This window comes from Nesoenas mayeri (genome assembly GCF_963082525.1).
Source record: "Nesoenas mayeri genome assembly, chromosome: 3".
Lineage (NCBI taxonomy): Eukaryota > Metazoa > Chordata > Aves > Columbiformes > Columbidae > Nesoenas > Nesoenas mayeri.
In genome coordinates this window covers 23,237,246-23,254,156 of record NC_137544.1, presented here as the reverse complement: position 1 = coordinate 23,254,156, position 16,911 = coordinate 23,237,246, and the positions used below count along the sequence as shown (strand labels likewise).

The following is a 16,911-nucleotide window of genomic DNA, read 5'->3' as shown; positions in this document are numbered from 1 at the left end:
AAGAAATTAAGTACAAACTTAACTTTAAGTGACTACTTAAGCACACCTAAGTTATATGTTTAGCTTAATCTTGCTGAAATGGCTTAAGTAATCTAATTGGTAATAGTAAGTATAGACTTCTAGGATGGACATGTCCATACTGTAATGATTAGCTTTTAAGAAATAACAAAATTCTTTGTTCTAGAATATGTTTTTCATCTCTCTTACTGTATTTTGAGAGCTTGGACTTAATGGTATGTGTTAGTATAAAGCAGACTCGTGTTACTGCCCTTATTTGAACTTTCTTACCCTCTGACAGAAGTATTTCATAACCGTAAATGGAAGGCTCAGAGAAAGCCGGTCATTCATTTTCTCAATAATTATTTCTTAAATAGCAGTTAGTTGATATCACTGTGAAGTTGTTTGTGAATTATTATACATAATATTTTTATTTTATTTATTTTATATTACTGTTATATCTTAGTAAATGTTAATAATGAAAGCTCCCTCTGAATTTTCATCATGCTATGAATTAAATATATTTAAATTTAAATTTATTTTGATGTCTTTTAAAAGATAAAAAATGACATTAAATGTGATAAATCATTAATTATTCCTTTTGTGTGGGGATATATCTGGTACAAACTTTTTCCCTAGTAGACTTCTGTAATTTTTCGAGATCTTTCTGATGTTCTGTGGCTTTATAGTCACTTTATAGTCTTTCACTAATTCTTTCATATGTTTTTGATTAGGTGATTAATTTTGCATAGTTTTAATATTTATTAAAAAAATGCGTTGTGAAATCTTGTATTTCATAACATTTCAATGAATGCACAAATTTGCTGTATCTTACTAAAATACTTCCTATAGGGTTTAAATGTCAAAACACATTTAAACAATTATTGTGATTGTGTGCCAATTTGTTGTTAAAATCATTGTACAATTTTATTGATGCAGGTAATGAAGAAACTGGAGTATTGCTATTTAAATAAATATAAGCCATTGTAGTAATAGATATGCTTATCCTCAATTCAAAATGTTTGGTTTGCTTCACAGTGCTCATAGTGCTGCAAAACTCCACATTTTGTTGTGCTGCAGTTGCATCCATTCCTAGTAGATGACACATAGAACGTTATAAACATATATGAATGTTATCAGAAAAAAAGTCTTAAGTTCTTATACCACCATTAATTGTATAAGTATACTTGCATATTCTTTTTAAAATAGTGTTTTTAAATTTGAGAAATTGCACTGTGAACATGTTCATTCAATAGTTATGTATTTTTAATTAATATACTTTAATTTCAGGCATTGTGGACAAATTTATTTTCCTAAATAATTTTACTATTTCTTATTTGGAATGAATTGAATTTTTTCTTATATATCGGGATAGGAAAAAGTTATTCGAAAACTTCTGTCATAAGTTTTAATCTTCAGTCATCTATTAAATTTGATGAATTAAATTATTAATATTACTGTGAGCAGCTTTTGGATTTAATGTTGCTACATTCAGAGCAATTTTTTTTTTTAAATTCAGACTTAACATATTAAACAGAGCATAAATAGAGTTTATAAAAATGCTAGACATACTCATAAAATTATGTCACTTAGTGACATACCTACTGAGTATACCCATCTTATTTATTAAATAAATTAATTCCATGTATCATGTTAAAAAAAAAATGCTGCTATAAAGCTATTACTTCCAGACTTAGTCTAGAAATTTATTTAAAAATAAAGATGTAATTTATATAATATTCAAATCTGAAGATTAAATGTGAACTACTAAAACAATATTCCATCTTCATGCCCTGCACCAAATGTTTCTTTATTTTCCTCTTTAAATTCCTGATGTAGGTAGTAATTCATTCTGTTCCAGATTTTGATCTTTCCTATGCCTTGTCCCTAAAGCTAATTTTTTCATTCATTTATCAAGATCTAGATGGTCCAAATGGATGACATATTTCTTGTTACATGCTAATCTCTCTATTACTGAAGTTTGGCAGTCCAGTATTTCCTATTATGTAATGTATTACAGAATGGAATGTATTACAGAATTTACATTGTTGTTTACATCCTGTGTTGAGAGCTGACTAAGCAATAAAAAGTACTTCTATTCTCTTCCAGCTTATGAGTTACAGAACTGCCCTGATCCTCCTCCTTTTTTGAATGGATATATAGTCAACTCAGATTACAGTGTGGGTCAGTCAGTATCATTTGAATGCTACCCTGGATATGTTTTGAGGGGTCAGCCTGTTCTCACGTGCCAACACGGAATCAACAGGAACTGGAACTATCATTTCCCCAGATGCGAAGGTAACTTTCTGGTAGTACCTTTGCTTCAGAACTCACAATACTTTCTGATTTTTGTTTACTTGTTTGTGTGCATGTAGGTAATGTATCATTTATTCAAGAGCTGCACCTCTGTCCTAATGTGTAATATAAACAATTTTAGTCAGAATAGTATGTGTTTTTGTAAATAATCAATATTTTAAGAATCACATTGATTAGCAGTGATTTATTGTTCCTATTGATATCTGTCCATTGTATTGATTATGAGAACTCATGATACTGCCAGAAATTATCTTTTTTTTTTTTTTCTGATTTGAGGGCAACGGAGGAAGTGTACAATGTAACACATAAAATATTCCATTGCAAAGTTTATGCTTGGACTCTCATCTAAAAAATACAAGTACAGAAGAAAAATTCTAATATTCTTTTAAATCTTCAGAGGCTTTAACAAAGTCCCATATAGGGTGTTATAATAAATCCGGGAAGACTTTGTATAGAGCTGAAGTGATGCTTAATTACTCCAGTTATGTGCTTTTATTCCCAAGGATGCTGTCTTTAAGCGCCTCCTGAATTATATGTCGAATGAATGGGAGGATTTGAGATTTCAGGTTTACACTTAAATATTTTACAAGTCCTATTATAGGTATATAAGACCTGACATTGATTGTGATCTGTAGCTCCCTGTAGCTTTTAAAGTAAAAATCAAAGCACTTCACAAAATATTTTTCTATGTATTATGTGAATTAATAAGTTTTTAATTTTGAGCTCTAAGAAAAAAAATCAAACATGAGGAAGGACTATTTAAAGAAGATATTTTTAGCTAAAGGAGATTGGGTTAGGGTTTCAACTTTATCAGTGTTTTGAAAGAAAATACTTGGAAAGAAAATACATGGCTATTCATGATAAAACTCCACTATAAACAAATATGAAATATTTTCCTCACATTAAACATACAGTAAAGTATTACAATATCCTTTAAAGAGTGACATAAAAGTGTAAAGGATGATGACAGAATATTATTAATATATGTTCCATATACAATACAATGTCAGGGTGAAAAGAACAGTTAGAGTTGCAAGCAGAATATGAAGTAAGCATAGGAACTATCTTGTCTCGAAATAATTATGCCAATTTCAAAAAATGTGGGGAAAAAACATCTGAAGAGCATATGGAAGATATGAAATAATTACTTGATAAAATATCTTCTGTCTTTATATAACAGATATGAATATGAATTCCTCAACTAAATTATAATCTTAGTGTATTTTGTCCTTCTAAATCTTGCAGCCTGATGATACAGGTTTTTAAAACTCATTACGATATCTTCTGCTGGTTAGCTACAATGTGGCTTATCTTGCATAAAAATAGAGAAAGAAAGTACTTTGAAGGACTTAAAAAGATCAGAGAATATATGTTTTCTTCCCTCTTCCCTTTAAAGTTGACATACACTCTTTGCACTCTTAAGCGTTGCAGATACCAAATCCATATTGTCCCTATATCATTTTATTTTACTAATTAAAATGAATTTTTGTAAACATAAATTTCTGAGATGCAATTTGAAATGTTTATCAGTGGGAAAACTCATTGTTTTCCATATCTAGATTCTTAGATTTCTATACAAGTCATAATCTGTTCTCTTTGACAATTGTTTTCAAATTCATTGTATTTTCTAGTAGTTCATTGACTATTGTTGTAGTTTTAGTATGAGATTTTTCTAGCTATATCTCATTCTTTTTTATTAATATTTTTTTGTTATTAAACTTTTGACATTTGAGGTAGTTCTACTGGTATCTTAACAAGATAAACATGGGAGACTTTAAATTAAAACGTTGGTCTTTTACAGCACATATTTTGGGGATCTTTTTGTAGTGGTAAAACAGAAATTAGAAGAATAAGATGTATAAATTAAAGTTAAAATGAGAGGATAGATAAGAAAAGTAACCATTGTGTCATTCACCTTTGAGAAATAATCTTCTAGCCTCCTCACTGGTTAAGAAATGGAATCAATATCACGTCATTCTGTTTCATTATCCTGGCCCATAATAAAGCTCTCTATTTTTTACATCATTAAAATAAAAGCTTTCCTTCATGTTTAATAAGCTGCTTCACCTTTTCCTAATCAAAAAAATGCTGTGTGGGGTATCTCTTGTCTTGGAACATTCGGATAAGTTAATTTCCTCAGTCAAAGCAACAGAAGAAGCTACCGAAAGTGTCTTTGCTAGGTAGCATTACAGCACTTCAGCATTAACACTTCGGTAGGACCTTTCCAAAGCCTGTGAAATTCATGTTCAGACACTGCCAAGCAGAATCTTTAACACTAAGTACTTTTAGAATCCTTTAGAAACCCCTAATTTCAAAATTCAACACTTCTTTTTTCCAGATCATACTCTTCTTCCTTTCTTCCTTTCTTCCTTTCTTCCTTCCTTTCTTATCCTAAGTTAAGCTTTTTTTCGAGTCAGGCGCCTTAGCCTGATTTTGTTTTCTTCCACAGCAGTTTTATGTCAATGTATCTGCAGTGACCTGTTGTCTGTATTGTCTTACTAGTTAAACTTTGAATGAAAGTTGTCTGATAAAGAAAAAATGTCTTTAAAAGTATTTTTTTTTATATTAAATGTTAAAAATTTGAAGCTTTCTGAGATTTCATGGGCAATTTTTTGCTATAATTATAAGGCTGTTGTTAGTCGCCTAGAGCACTATGGCTAGAACCTTAGATCTTTTCTTCTAGATTCTTACCCTGAGTCATCTGAGATCTGTGGTATATGGCTGTCTAGCACCCTTTAGGACATTCAGATGTCCATCTTAAGCTAGTAAACCAAGCCTTGGATCTACAGAGTTTTATTCCCATTCAGAAGACAAATTTGTTGGTTTTGTGCTCTGTGATGAAAGGATGACATGAATAAACTTGCTGTCTCATGGGGTGGAAGATGAGCATCCTCAAGTTCATAACTGGCATTGTTGTCCTTGAGGTAGATCAGTTTAAATGAACTTCCACAATAGGCGTTAAATAGTTAACAACCAGATTCTAGTATAGGCATGTTGAATGGAGAATAGAGGAGCAGAATGCAGGTTCAAAGTTGTAGCCTGGCACTGGAGGACTGTCTGAGCAGGATGAAAATATGTATGTTTTTGGAAGCCATCTCCATTCTCATTCATATTCTCCACTGTGTAGCTGGTGATGTGAGATACATTTAAGAGCTTAATCTATATATAAGAGAAAATTAAATTAATTTCTGCTCACAAGATCATAGTCAAACTTGTCACATATTCATACGGTAAGAATTCACTCCCATGTAATCAGGTTGTCCTAATGAGATACCATAGCTGCTTTTGCATAACGTATGTAGCTGTCAATAAATGACTAACTAGGTTCAGCACCTTTGGGTGGATCTTTAAAAATATTTACTGTCCTTCCATGCATAATGTATTTAGAATTTGGTATGGGTGGGCATGGGAGAACATAGTATGGTATTCATGCATTTGTAAATCAGCATGTGTTCTACTGTTGGCATTTGAAAGTTTAAAAGACTTGGTTATATGCTTTTCCATTTCAAAGAGTATGTTTTTTCATACCTATGACACAAAGTGCAATATAATAACTTCATTCACTTAGAGTGATTTGTTAATTCAAACTAAAGTTATTTTTGTCCTGTGTGAAATATAACCTGTTATTTCTGTTTAATTTTCTGTGTCCTGTGATTTTTAAGAATCTTTGAAAACAGCCCAGTGTCAGCTGGGTGTATTGCTTATTCTATTAGACTTCTGTTATCTGTGACTTTTTTTTTTTTTCTGAAACTTTATCAGAAAAATCCTATATCTTAAATAGAATAGTTAAGGGATTTTCCACTTTTCACTATATTAGTGTCAGGAAGTGTATTTCAATGTAGTAACCATACTTGTCAAAGCAGTTTTTCAGCTGTAAACACAGACTATTATGGAGAGAATAGGCTAGATTTCTAAAACCAGGCAATCTGAGAGTGGCGTACATGTAGGCGATTGAGAACAGTAAAAAATGGGCTCAAGTCACATTTTCATCACAAAAACATCAGAGCTGATAGAAATTGTCAGCTGCCCGTGGGCTGTACATGCAAACAGGTATCAGACAGATAGTACCAATCCTTCATTTTCCTTAGCTCATTACCTTTGTTAGGCACTAGAGGTTTGTAGTTCAGGAGCAAATGCCAATCTGTTCTAAGATGTAATGGTGTGCTAAATGCATCATATTAGCTAGTACTTGCATGGATGAAGAAAATGAAATGATTAAAGCCTCCTTAACCTGTCCTATAAATACAGTGATTGTTAAAAGATTTCCTGCAAAAATCATTACTTGTCAACTAGTCAGATGATCCTTTTACCCCAATGGTGTAGCAACTTTAAACCATAAGGGAAATGTGACATCCTTCTGCATTTCTCAGTCCTTCTTCTTTTTTGCTTTTTTCCCTTTTCCCTTTTTGCTTTTTTTCCTTTTGTTTTTTCATTTTTTTTCCTCCTTTTTTGCGTTTTTTTCTTTTTCCTTTTTCCTTTTCCATCACTTGTTAAAAGGTTTAAAAGAACAAAAGACGGTCTGAAGGAGAGTCATAGGAACCCTGACAATAACATAACCTTTATGGTAAGAGCTAATGAGAAAAGTTCCGGAGGTAGACTGAGTGCCCACAGATGAGATTAAGGTCTCACTCTAAGAGTAAGACTACTTTTTATTAATGGCCATATGTCTCCTCAGATCCAAGCTTGAATCCATAATCACTCAAATCCGAAAAACTGAGACTCAAAAGAGGGCACATCATTACATATTTGCTACCCATGAATTAAATCAACCACCTTTTTCATGGTATTGATTTTCCTACAGATTTCATTTAGCAGATGTATGCTGATTTGTGTCTCTATCTTGATTTTACTTGGCGTAAGAATTTTCAGTATCTGAACTTCAACCGAAATAACATCAAACATGGCTAAAAACTGTCAGAAATTTAGTAGAATGGTATTTGGGGTAGTGAAAGAACAATCAACCTTTTATTTTTTTTTTTCAGAATTGTGTTGCATTTCAGTTATTAGAAAATACGCAGGGTTTGTTTGCTTATTTGCAAGCAAAATGTGCCCCTTTTAAAATGTGTGCTAACTTAATTTTAAGAATTCTGTATAAAAGCAATATTCCCAGTAGATTTTGATGGATTTTAAGAAATAATATCTGAAAGACATCAGGATAATTTCCTAGAAATATCAATACTTTCTGTCTCTGAGAAGCAACCAACCAAGGAAAAATGCTGCCTTGAAGATCTAGATTGTCTTGTCTTGTGGAGCTTTTAGGATTTGAGAGCATTTTGATATTCCGTTTGTAACGTCAAAAAGTACGTTTCTCGTCCTAATTTTTCATTTGTTTTCCTTTCAGCTCCTTGTGGCTATAATGTAACTGCTCAGAATGGTACAGTTTATTCCCCAGGATTTCCAGATGAATACCCAAATTCCAAGGACTGTACTTGGTTAATCATTGTACCTCCAGGCCATGGGATTTATATCAACTTTACCTTACTCCAAACTGAACCTGTGAATGACTACATTGCAGTTTGGTATGCATTTTTTTCAAAAGAAAATTGATTTTTTTTTTTTTCCCTGATTGATCTATTCCATCTCACTGTCCCAAGATACAACTTTTCCTTAGTATTGCTCTTTAGGTTGTCATATGTGCTGAAAAACAGAATAAACAATTTCCACAATTTTATTAAAAAAAAAAAAATCATATATCACTGCCTGAACTTTTTAAGAATATTGTTACAAAACTAGTTTGAAACTCAAACTCAGTTATCAATCAGATCTTGTTTGAGCTTTATGTTTTCTAAGTGAGACCATATGTGGTCAAAGTGATGTAATAATCTGCATTATGTTGAATTATGTGTTCCATGAACATATGAGGTAATATATGTTAGTTGTGGCAAAACGTTTTGACATCTTTAGGCATTAAGTAATTCAAGCATTAATTAAGATTTTCTTAAATTTTCTTAATATCCTAATACGGCTTATGGACATACTCTCTATATTTCTAAATCCAGGATTTCAGACCTTGTAACCTCTTTAAGCTCATACCTTATCTTTAAGCTTTGTATTGCATGTTCCTCTTCTCTGAACATGTATTTCTTACACCCTAAGCCCATCTTGAATTTGCCTTCTCAGCTGGAGGAAGAGATCTCAGGGCTGCTTAAATTCTTGCATAAGTATTTCCAGCACTGAAGGGCAGGCATAGATGATGCTGAAGTTGTCACATACTTTCTCATCATGACTAAATCTGGTCCTTACCACACATGATGTGCAAACGGACTTCTCTCTCACATATGCTACAGGCAGTTCGGCAAAGCCTTCATTAATAAAGGTCTAACTGTATTAATGACTTCTACTTTCGTCCAAGCAGTTAGGTCCTAAATTTGTCAGCTTTTTGAATATGTTTGGATGAAGCATGTGCTGAATTCCTGAATTGTTATATTTTTTCAATAAAGGTTTTACAACAACTATTTTACAACTTACTTCTTTCAGTTCCCAACTGCCCATGAACTACAAGCATTCTTTAGAGTTATTTTCCGAGGTATCAGCAATGGATAGCTCCTGAATTTGCTGTGAGGAGGCTGTTTAGTGTAATTTTGTTAAAGTCATTCATGCATATACCATTCACTTCTGTATGAAAAGTCAAATCCTAGTATCGCGCTTTTTAAAAAAAAATTTCTTTTATTTTTTTCCCCTGGGAACCAGACATTTAAAATGAAAACCGAAGTAAACTATCAAGTTCCTATTCGATATTCATTACTTTCACTCTTGTTTTTGAGAGAGCAGGAAGAAGAAAATACATTTTTATGTCAAGACACCCATATTTTCTTGTTGTAATCACTAATACCAGTGTATAAATTGGAAGTCTGAATAATCTTGGGGAAGTGAACAAGAGAAAAATAATTAATTAAAATTAAATTTTAAAAATATAAGTTTTATGTACGATTTATATCTATGTCATACATTCTTTTAAAACTTGAAGCAGAGTTTGTCCATATGGTGGATTTTTGTTTTTATGAACAGATTATCTTGATTATTTTCAGACAGACGAATATTAGTTAATGCTTTTTTTTTTTTTTAACAATACAACTGAGGTGAACATATATTCCTCTGAATTAAAGATAGTGGAAAGTCAAAAGTTAACAGCTTTTAGAGAACTTCTAGATAATCTCTAACCTTCTAAAATACATTTCACAAAAAATTCAGATTATTATATTCATTACGAGTAATATGCAAAAAGATGAGAAATAAGTGCTGCAAAGATAAAAAAATCTTTCAGTGATAAAAGCAGAGTTTTAAAAAATTTATTTATTCCACACATTCAGGCCTGAATGTTTTCAAAAATAATACTGAAAATGAATGGAGACTGAAGTTACTGGAGTATATTTCTCTTTGAGTGTCTATTCTACTGTTCAGAAACACAAATATATATATATATTTTTTTTTTTTTTTTTTTTCCTTAGGGCATACTTTTGAATTTTTGGAATTAATTTAAATAGCAGGAGTAATTTGCAAATTCCAAACCTCTGTATTTTTTAGTCATGAGTAAGGACTTCTAGGATCTGGGTCAAAAAATGTTAGAAATATGATAAGATTACAAGAGGTTTTTTGGTTTTTTTCATCTTATGTGTACCTGAGAAATTTTGGCATGAATAGACAGAATTTCAGCCAGATAATAAATTTCTTGCCTATGGAAATATAAAAGCTATTGTAAAATATTCCTGGTCTCTCAAAAAATATTAGGCTTTAAAGTTAGAAAGAGTATTCTGTGTTACTAGAATTAAAAAGAAGACAAACTAATTTTGAATTTTTTTATAAAAGTTCACCCATTCTCCAGATAGAAGAAATTGTTAATCTGAACAAAAAGTACATTATTTCCTCAGCTGATTTTTTATGTTTCCTCTCTTAGGGATGGTCCTGACCATAATTCACCTCAGCTGGGAGTTTTCAGTGGAAACACAGCTCTGGAAACAGCTTACAGTTCAACTAATCAAGTCCTCCTCAAATTTCACAGTGATTTTTCAACAGGAGGATTCTTTGTCCTCAATTTTCATGGTCAGTTTGCTTTGTCTCTTTAATATTACCACTATCAATTAGTGAATTTTAAAAATGTTTCTGAACTTTGGGATGTAGTGAATGATCTTAAATAAATTTACCATGATTTATAGGTTGCTGCTTTAAAAAAAAAAAAAAAAAAAAAGTTAGATATTAGCTTTTAAAATAATGCATTAAAATACTCTTAAGAACATTCATATGTGTCTTTGCATAAACTACATTTTATCTTTAATGTTGGTATCTAATACTGAGCTTTTACTTTTTGAATTCTTCTGGCCAGTTTATTAGTTAAATTAGTTAAATTTACTTTTAATGTTCTGTAATAAAATTCTTCACCAGCTGGCTAATCCTAGGGCTCATGATCAGAAAGGCTGATGGGATGGTGTGGGAGGGTCGAACAACAACTTTAAGTCTGATAAGCAGCAAAATATTTTGTTCAAAGTTACAGTCAGGGCTACAGGACATCCAAATTAAGCATTCTATAATTCTAGTTCTAGCTAATACACATATATTAAATGGAAAATTGTTAGTCTTCTGTACTGTAATTCAAAAAGATAGGGTGAATTAATTCACAATGAGAGGAGGAAATGCCACAGAAGGAGAGGACCTGAAGGTATGTATTTGCATAGGGAACTCTTTACAAAACCAGTACTCAGGGTACAAAATGTTTTTCTCATCTGTGGTTTCCTCCTAAAAGAAGGACTTGGTGCACTGTAACCTAAATCACTTATCTGAGAAGCAAAAGGTGAAGTACCTGGCTTTATTGATCATGTGTGGAACAAATAGTTCCCACGCAACCAGATCATGTCTGAGAAGCAGACGGCAAGGAATGGTCAGTGAGAGCATTTTCTAGCCTTAAGCTGAAGGTACATAATCATCTAGTCAGTATTTCAGGGCTGATGACTTCAGATAATAAAAACACAAGGTACCTACACTATCACAGTACATAATGCATTAGGCTAGCAAGGGAAAAAAGAATGAATCTGTTTATTTTTCTCTAAGCTCTTTATTTTTCATAATATTTTGCATCATGGGTGGACAATGTGAAGAGTGTCCATGCTTTTAATTGAATTCATAGGCCACTGCTGAGAAAATCCTGCAAATTGGGCTTCTTGGGGACCAAATTGAAGGGATTCCCATTTTTTGAGCCCACATACCAGAAAAAAAAAAAATAAATCTCAGTTCAGGGAACTCAATGGCCTTACTGGGCATGCATTGAAGTACAATCTTAAGTGCTCAGAAAATGTTATTGCAGGAAACCTGCTTAGTGTCTGTTTCTTACATGCTGTTACAGCTGTCTAAGCAGGTTGCCAAGTTCTTTTTGTCAGGTGTTCTCCAGCAAAACTGGTGCTATTAGGTATATATAATAATAATAATTATATGTCTGTGTTTGTCTACATATAGCAGAAACACCATGCAAATAAATAAGTAGACAGGAAAATATATATGCTTTCTCCTCCCTGGAAGCTCTCTATGGATGAAAAAACCTGAAACTCTTCATGGACAAAAACCTTTTTCCTCCTTGTAAAATTGCTTTATGGTGATGGTTTATAGAAGCTTATGTGGAACAGCTGATCCAAATATTTTGTGTTACTTTGACTTCTCAAAAGTGACAAGTGGACTGGACTATCAAATTACCAGGAGAATTTGTATTCTTGACTGTGATTTAGTTCCATGAAGAAAAGAGTTTTTTGATAGTACACACACTCTGATCACAATCTTAAATTATTGGTTTGGATTTTTTACCCAGAAACAGCTTCTTCAGCTGTTGTAAGCATTCTACTCCATTTTAGAAACTTCTTGGTCATTGTACTTGTCACCTTCTTTATGAGGTTGCTCACAATTTATTGAAACAGATTGGAAGAGTAGAGATTTATTTTTAAAGGCATTGTGTTTTGGTTTTTTTATATATGACTGTTATTATTATTACTGCTGTTTCTTCTTAAAGTAAATCTGTATCCTGAGAAAGATTAACTCCTACTACGATTAAATTAAGAACAAATATGGCATGCCAGATACGTAACAGGTAATTGCAGATTTTCCAGGAAATCTAAGTTATCTGTGATTTATAACCATCAGCCCTATCACAAGGATGTCAAGGCAGCCACATGAAACAGCAGCCTGGAAGCTGCAAAAATCTCCTCATTAACCTCACAACTGTATCCAATCCTACAACTGATCTGTAACTATATAAGCAGTGCAGTGTGCTATCTATACTCAATTTTTTTTTAGATAATATGTTTTGTCATGACATTTAGCTTGGAAAAATGTTGTAACTGAGACCAGGAGGTTCGGTTCAGTTTTGGTAATTTTGGAAGTGTAAATAGGAAATTAATTTTCTGTAAAATAGTTCTTAATACACCAGTATTTATTTTTTTTTTCGACTTAAATTTGCAGCTTACCAGCTGAAGAAGTGCCAGCCTCCACCCACAGTTCCACATGCAGATTTGCTTACAGAAGATGATGACTTTGAAATAGGTGAAAAAATAGTATCACATTTTCTATCTTATGTTTCCACTTCAACTCTAATTAAACAAAACTATTAATGTGTTTCATCTTCCACCTGAGATTTTGGTATAATTCCATTTGAGTGTTTTGGGAGGGTTTAACTTTTTCGACAATAACTTTTTCAGGAGATTTTGTGAAGTACAAGTGCCATCCTGGTTTCACCCTTGTTGGACAAGATATATTGACTTGCAAGCTAAACACACAGTTGCAGTTTGAAGGTTCCTCTCCATTCTGTGAAGGTAAATATATGTTTGTGTGGTCTGTACATCATTAATATGCATCCTTTTAAATTTTCTTATACATTAAGCATCAATTTTTTGGACACTGTATTATTATTAATGTTTAAAAGAAAATGTTCCATTCATTTCTTCAATATCTAAGAAGTGAAAACATTTTCAAATTGGCTTCTAAAATTTTTGCACAGATATGCAATTCTTTAGAATAGAATACAAGTGACTTTATCAATTTAACTGCATCATTAATGAAACACTGATTTATGAAAGTCATTTAAATTATTTAACATTGTTTCATATCAAACCAAATATTTATTTTCACCTCTGAAGAGTTTTGAAAATATGTATTTAAATTAAGCTTTCCAAGTAAAGGAAGAAATTATTTTCTCTGTTTTCACAAATATCGTGACATTGTATGACAAATATTTTCTAAAATAATATGTAGGAACCTTAAATTAATGGAAGCACTAACAATCTTTCAGCTACCTGTTTACAATTACAGTACATTAAACAAGGAATTAAAAAATTTAAAATTAATAATGTTTAGGTGTGCATTCATACGCAATTTGTTCACCTTCATGGAAAACAAGCAGATCTTGGAGATTTATACTCAGTCCTCCAAATTAGGTTTTTCATCAGATGCTGTTCGTTATTTTTAGTTCAGTTTGGTTTAGCTTGTTAACTAGTGAACAGCAAAAAGATTTTGGAATGTTGAAAAAGTGATTGAGAAAGCATCTGTAGAATTTTGTCCAGAAGTACCTCATATTCTTGGGAGAAAAAAAAGTCACTGATGAGACACCATCACTGAAATTTTAAGGATGTCAAAAAGTGATCAGAAGTTCTCATGTTCATAATACATTAACAAGGATTAACTCTGATCTGTAATATGTAATTATGGATGGAGCTTCTATAAGTAATCCATTCCTGAGTACAGTTTTCACTCACCTTTCTTTATGTGTGCATACAATAATCTGGGACCTGTCATAGATTGAGAGATGGAAATGCCATGTCCCAGTTTTAGGTGGAAAAGATTCAGTCTTCATTTCAGTATCCTTGCCATAAAATATGCAAAATCAATCAGAAAATTGTGTATTTCTGTATACTTATTGATCAGACAAAACAATAGTTATTGATATTTGGGTTGGTTGTTTTTTTTTTTTTTTTCAATCACTGTATTTTGATAAGATAATTGTGCTGCAAAATCCAGCTTTGAATTTTAAGTTAACAGTAACAGCAGCAACTTAGTTCTTGACTATGTAAATTTTCATGTAAATAAAAAATGAAAGCCTAAAATAAACTAAAAAATTACTGTAAAAACTACAGAGATATTAGAAGCTTATGATAATGATTAGTCATCTGTTCAGCACAGGGGAGTAGTTTATTTCCAACAATTCCTGCAGATTCTTTGGAAACTAGGGACTTTCTCTGATGGTAGCAATGCTTGTTTCTTTGTAGTCCTTTGAGACATCGTAGACAAAAGTAGCAGCTCTGCACTTCCCTCATAGATTTTGTAGATTTTGGGATTTTCTTCTGTTTCTCTTATTTGCTATTTATTGTTTTTCAAAACTACCCTAAAGTTACTAGAATTTTATAAGTTATTCCTAATAATCTATTAGCAATATCTTTGCTACACATTTTTTACATGAAAAGGATTAAATAACACAATTCCAGTCAAGGAGTAGATTACCACCTGTTAATGTCTTTCAGTCTTATATTCTTTTCATATGAATACAGCAGAACTTTATTGTAGAGAGGACATAAAATGAAATAACCTGATAACAACAACAACTAAAAAGCTATTGGAGTGATTCAGAGACAGAAGACAATTGGAGTCATTAAAGTAAAGATTCTGGCACAGGTATTATTTTGGACGTACATAGAAGAGCAGTTTCTTTAGGTAACTTGGAATACAACTGATTTCCTTTCTTCAGACAAGTTGTATCTTTACATAAATTTAATTTTTTGCTATCTGGAAAATGGAATTACTTGTTTCTATTTTCATCCCAACTTCTTTAATACCTCTGTCTGTCTACATGGATTATTGCTACCGAGATAAATGTTGACTTGAATTCCTATGTTATGATAGCATTCTAGCTTATATTTATTGTTATTTCTTCTAGATCATATGGAATGTTGGTAGATCATTTAAAAGTTGTGCTTTTAATTACCATCTTTATGGTATTTACTCTTAGATAAATATATGAAAGTACTCATGTTATGCTCTGAAAACTCAAGCATCTGAAGGAGAGAAAAACATATCTCTGGATCAGACTATAAATCCCATATACAAGACCATATCCTCTATTTTCCATCTCTGCCACTGACCAATAAAGACTTTCTAGTGAAGAAAGTAAGATCATTGCAAGCAGGCAGATGATTAAGACCTCCACCCAGCTGTAGCTAAGCAACTCTTAAGCTAGCAATGTTCTTTGTATTTTCAAACTTGTGGGGCTATTTCTTCAATGGATGTATTCAGTCCCATTTTGAGCTCATGTAAGTGTTTTAAATCTGAAAGTTTTGTGCAAGAAGTTGCACAATTTATTTATGTAATATATAAAGACATTTTTCCGTTTCTCCTCTTTGAACTTGGCACCTGCTGTTTTCATGTCATGTCCTCAAGTTCTCATGGGTGAAGAAATAGTAATGAGTTGTTCTCTGTTCAGCATATTTATGGCATGGTTTTATAGATCAGAAGATATTTCATACCTCTCATCATTGTTGTCGTCCTTCTCAATACCTTTTCCAATTCTACTCTTTCTTTTGAGGGGATGCAATATAGAACAGCATTTATACAATACTGTCTGATTCTAGTAGACTAGAAAAAAATATTGCCATGTAATTTGCATATTGTATTTCAAACTAACTTATGGACCGCTTCCTTATATTTCTGCATTTCACTCATAGATTACAATTCTTTATATTGTCCTTATTTGGATCGGCTTCACATTTTTCAAAGATGCCAGAAAATTTTTCATTTTCCTAAGCTATGCCACTATGTTGTAGTAGGCAAGAAATACATTTATATGATAGAAGACCAGCTTCTAGGATACTGTATACAAGTCTGACAGGCAAGAAAAATCAGTCTCAGTCACCACTTCTACATCATTCTGAATGAATGACTTCCAGAGCAGTTCTAATGCCACCACACCATAATTTCCTTATAGCTCCCTTTCCCTTCCTGTCTTATTCGTCTGAGGACAGACTTTCTCATAATGGTCGGTACAAGTGCAGAGCCCTTAGCACCCTGTAGAAGATGCTCTTATGGTGCATGAATTTATGTTTATCAGTAGCTTACCATTTGTGATTTGCGTTTTTACATTTGGAGCCTCTGCTCTCAATCCTATCCTTATATCCTCTTGTTATAAATGTATTATTTCCCTTTTTAATCCCTGTTTGGGAAACAGAGGTACAAATTAAAGCATGAGAAGCATTGAAACAGCAAGAAATGCTCCTGTATTAGGCACAAAGATTGACATACTGCTCAAAATACTTAAGTTAGAGAGGTAATGTGATAATATTGTTGTAGTGTGGTGGTTTAATCCCACCTGGCAACTAGGACCATGCAGCTGCTTTCTCATTCCCCCACCCCCAAGTGAAAATAAATGAAAGGAAAAACAAACAAACAAACAAACAAAAAACCTCATGGGTTGAAGCACAGCAAAGGAACAAAATAATAATAATAAAAAAATAATAATGATATACAAAACAAGTGATACACAATGCAATTGCTCCCTGCTGTTTGTTCCTGAGCAGCAGTTGCCTCCTGGCCAACTCCAGTTTATAAACTGAGCACAATGTCATATGGTGAGGAATAGCT

General features: G+C 32.4%; 1 protein-coding gene across 1 annotated transcript in view; it reads left to right on the top strand.

The window, feature by feature from the left end:
* CSMD1 (CUB and Sushi multiple domains 1) overlaps window positions 1–16,911 on the top strand; it is a gene marked incomplete at its 5' end in the record, with an annotated part of 1,071,510 nt that overhangs the window by 949,448 nt on the left and 105,151 nt on the right. Inside the window, 5 exons of the mRNA XM_080341955.1 lie at window positions 2,107–2,295; window positions 7,655–7,832; window positions 10,208–10,353; window positions 12,751–12,831; window positions 12,987–13,100. Coding sequence (XP_080198081.1) covers window positions 2,107–2,295; window positions 7,655–7,832; window positions 10,208–10,353; window positions 12,751–12,831; window positions 12,987–13,100 — 708 coding nt within the window. The remainder of the gene's footprint in view (window positions 1–2,106; window positions 2,296–7,654; window positions 7,833–10,207; window positions 10,354–12,750; window positions 12,832–12,986; window positions 13,101–16,911) is intronic.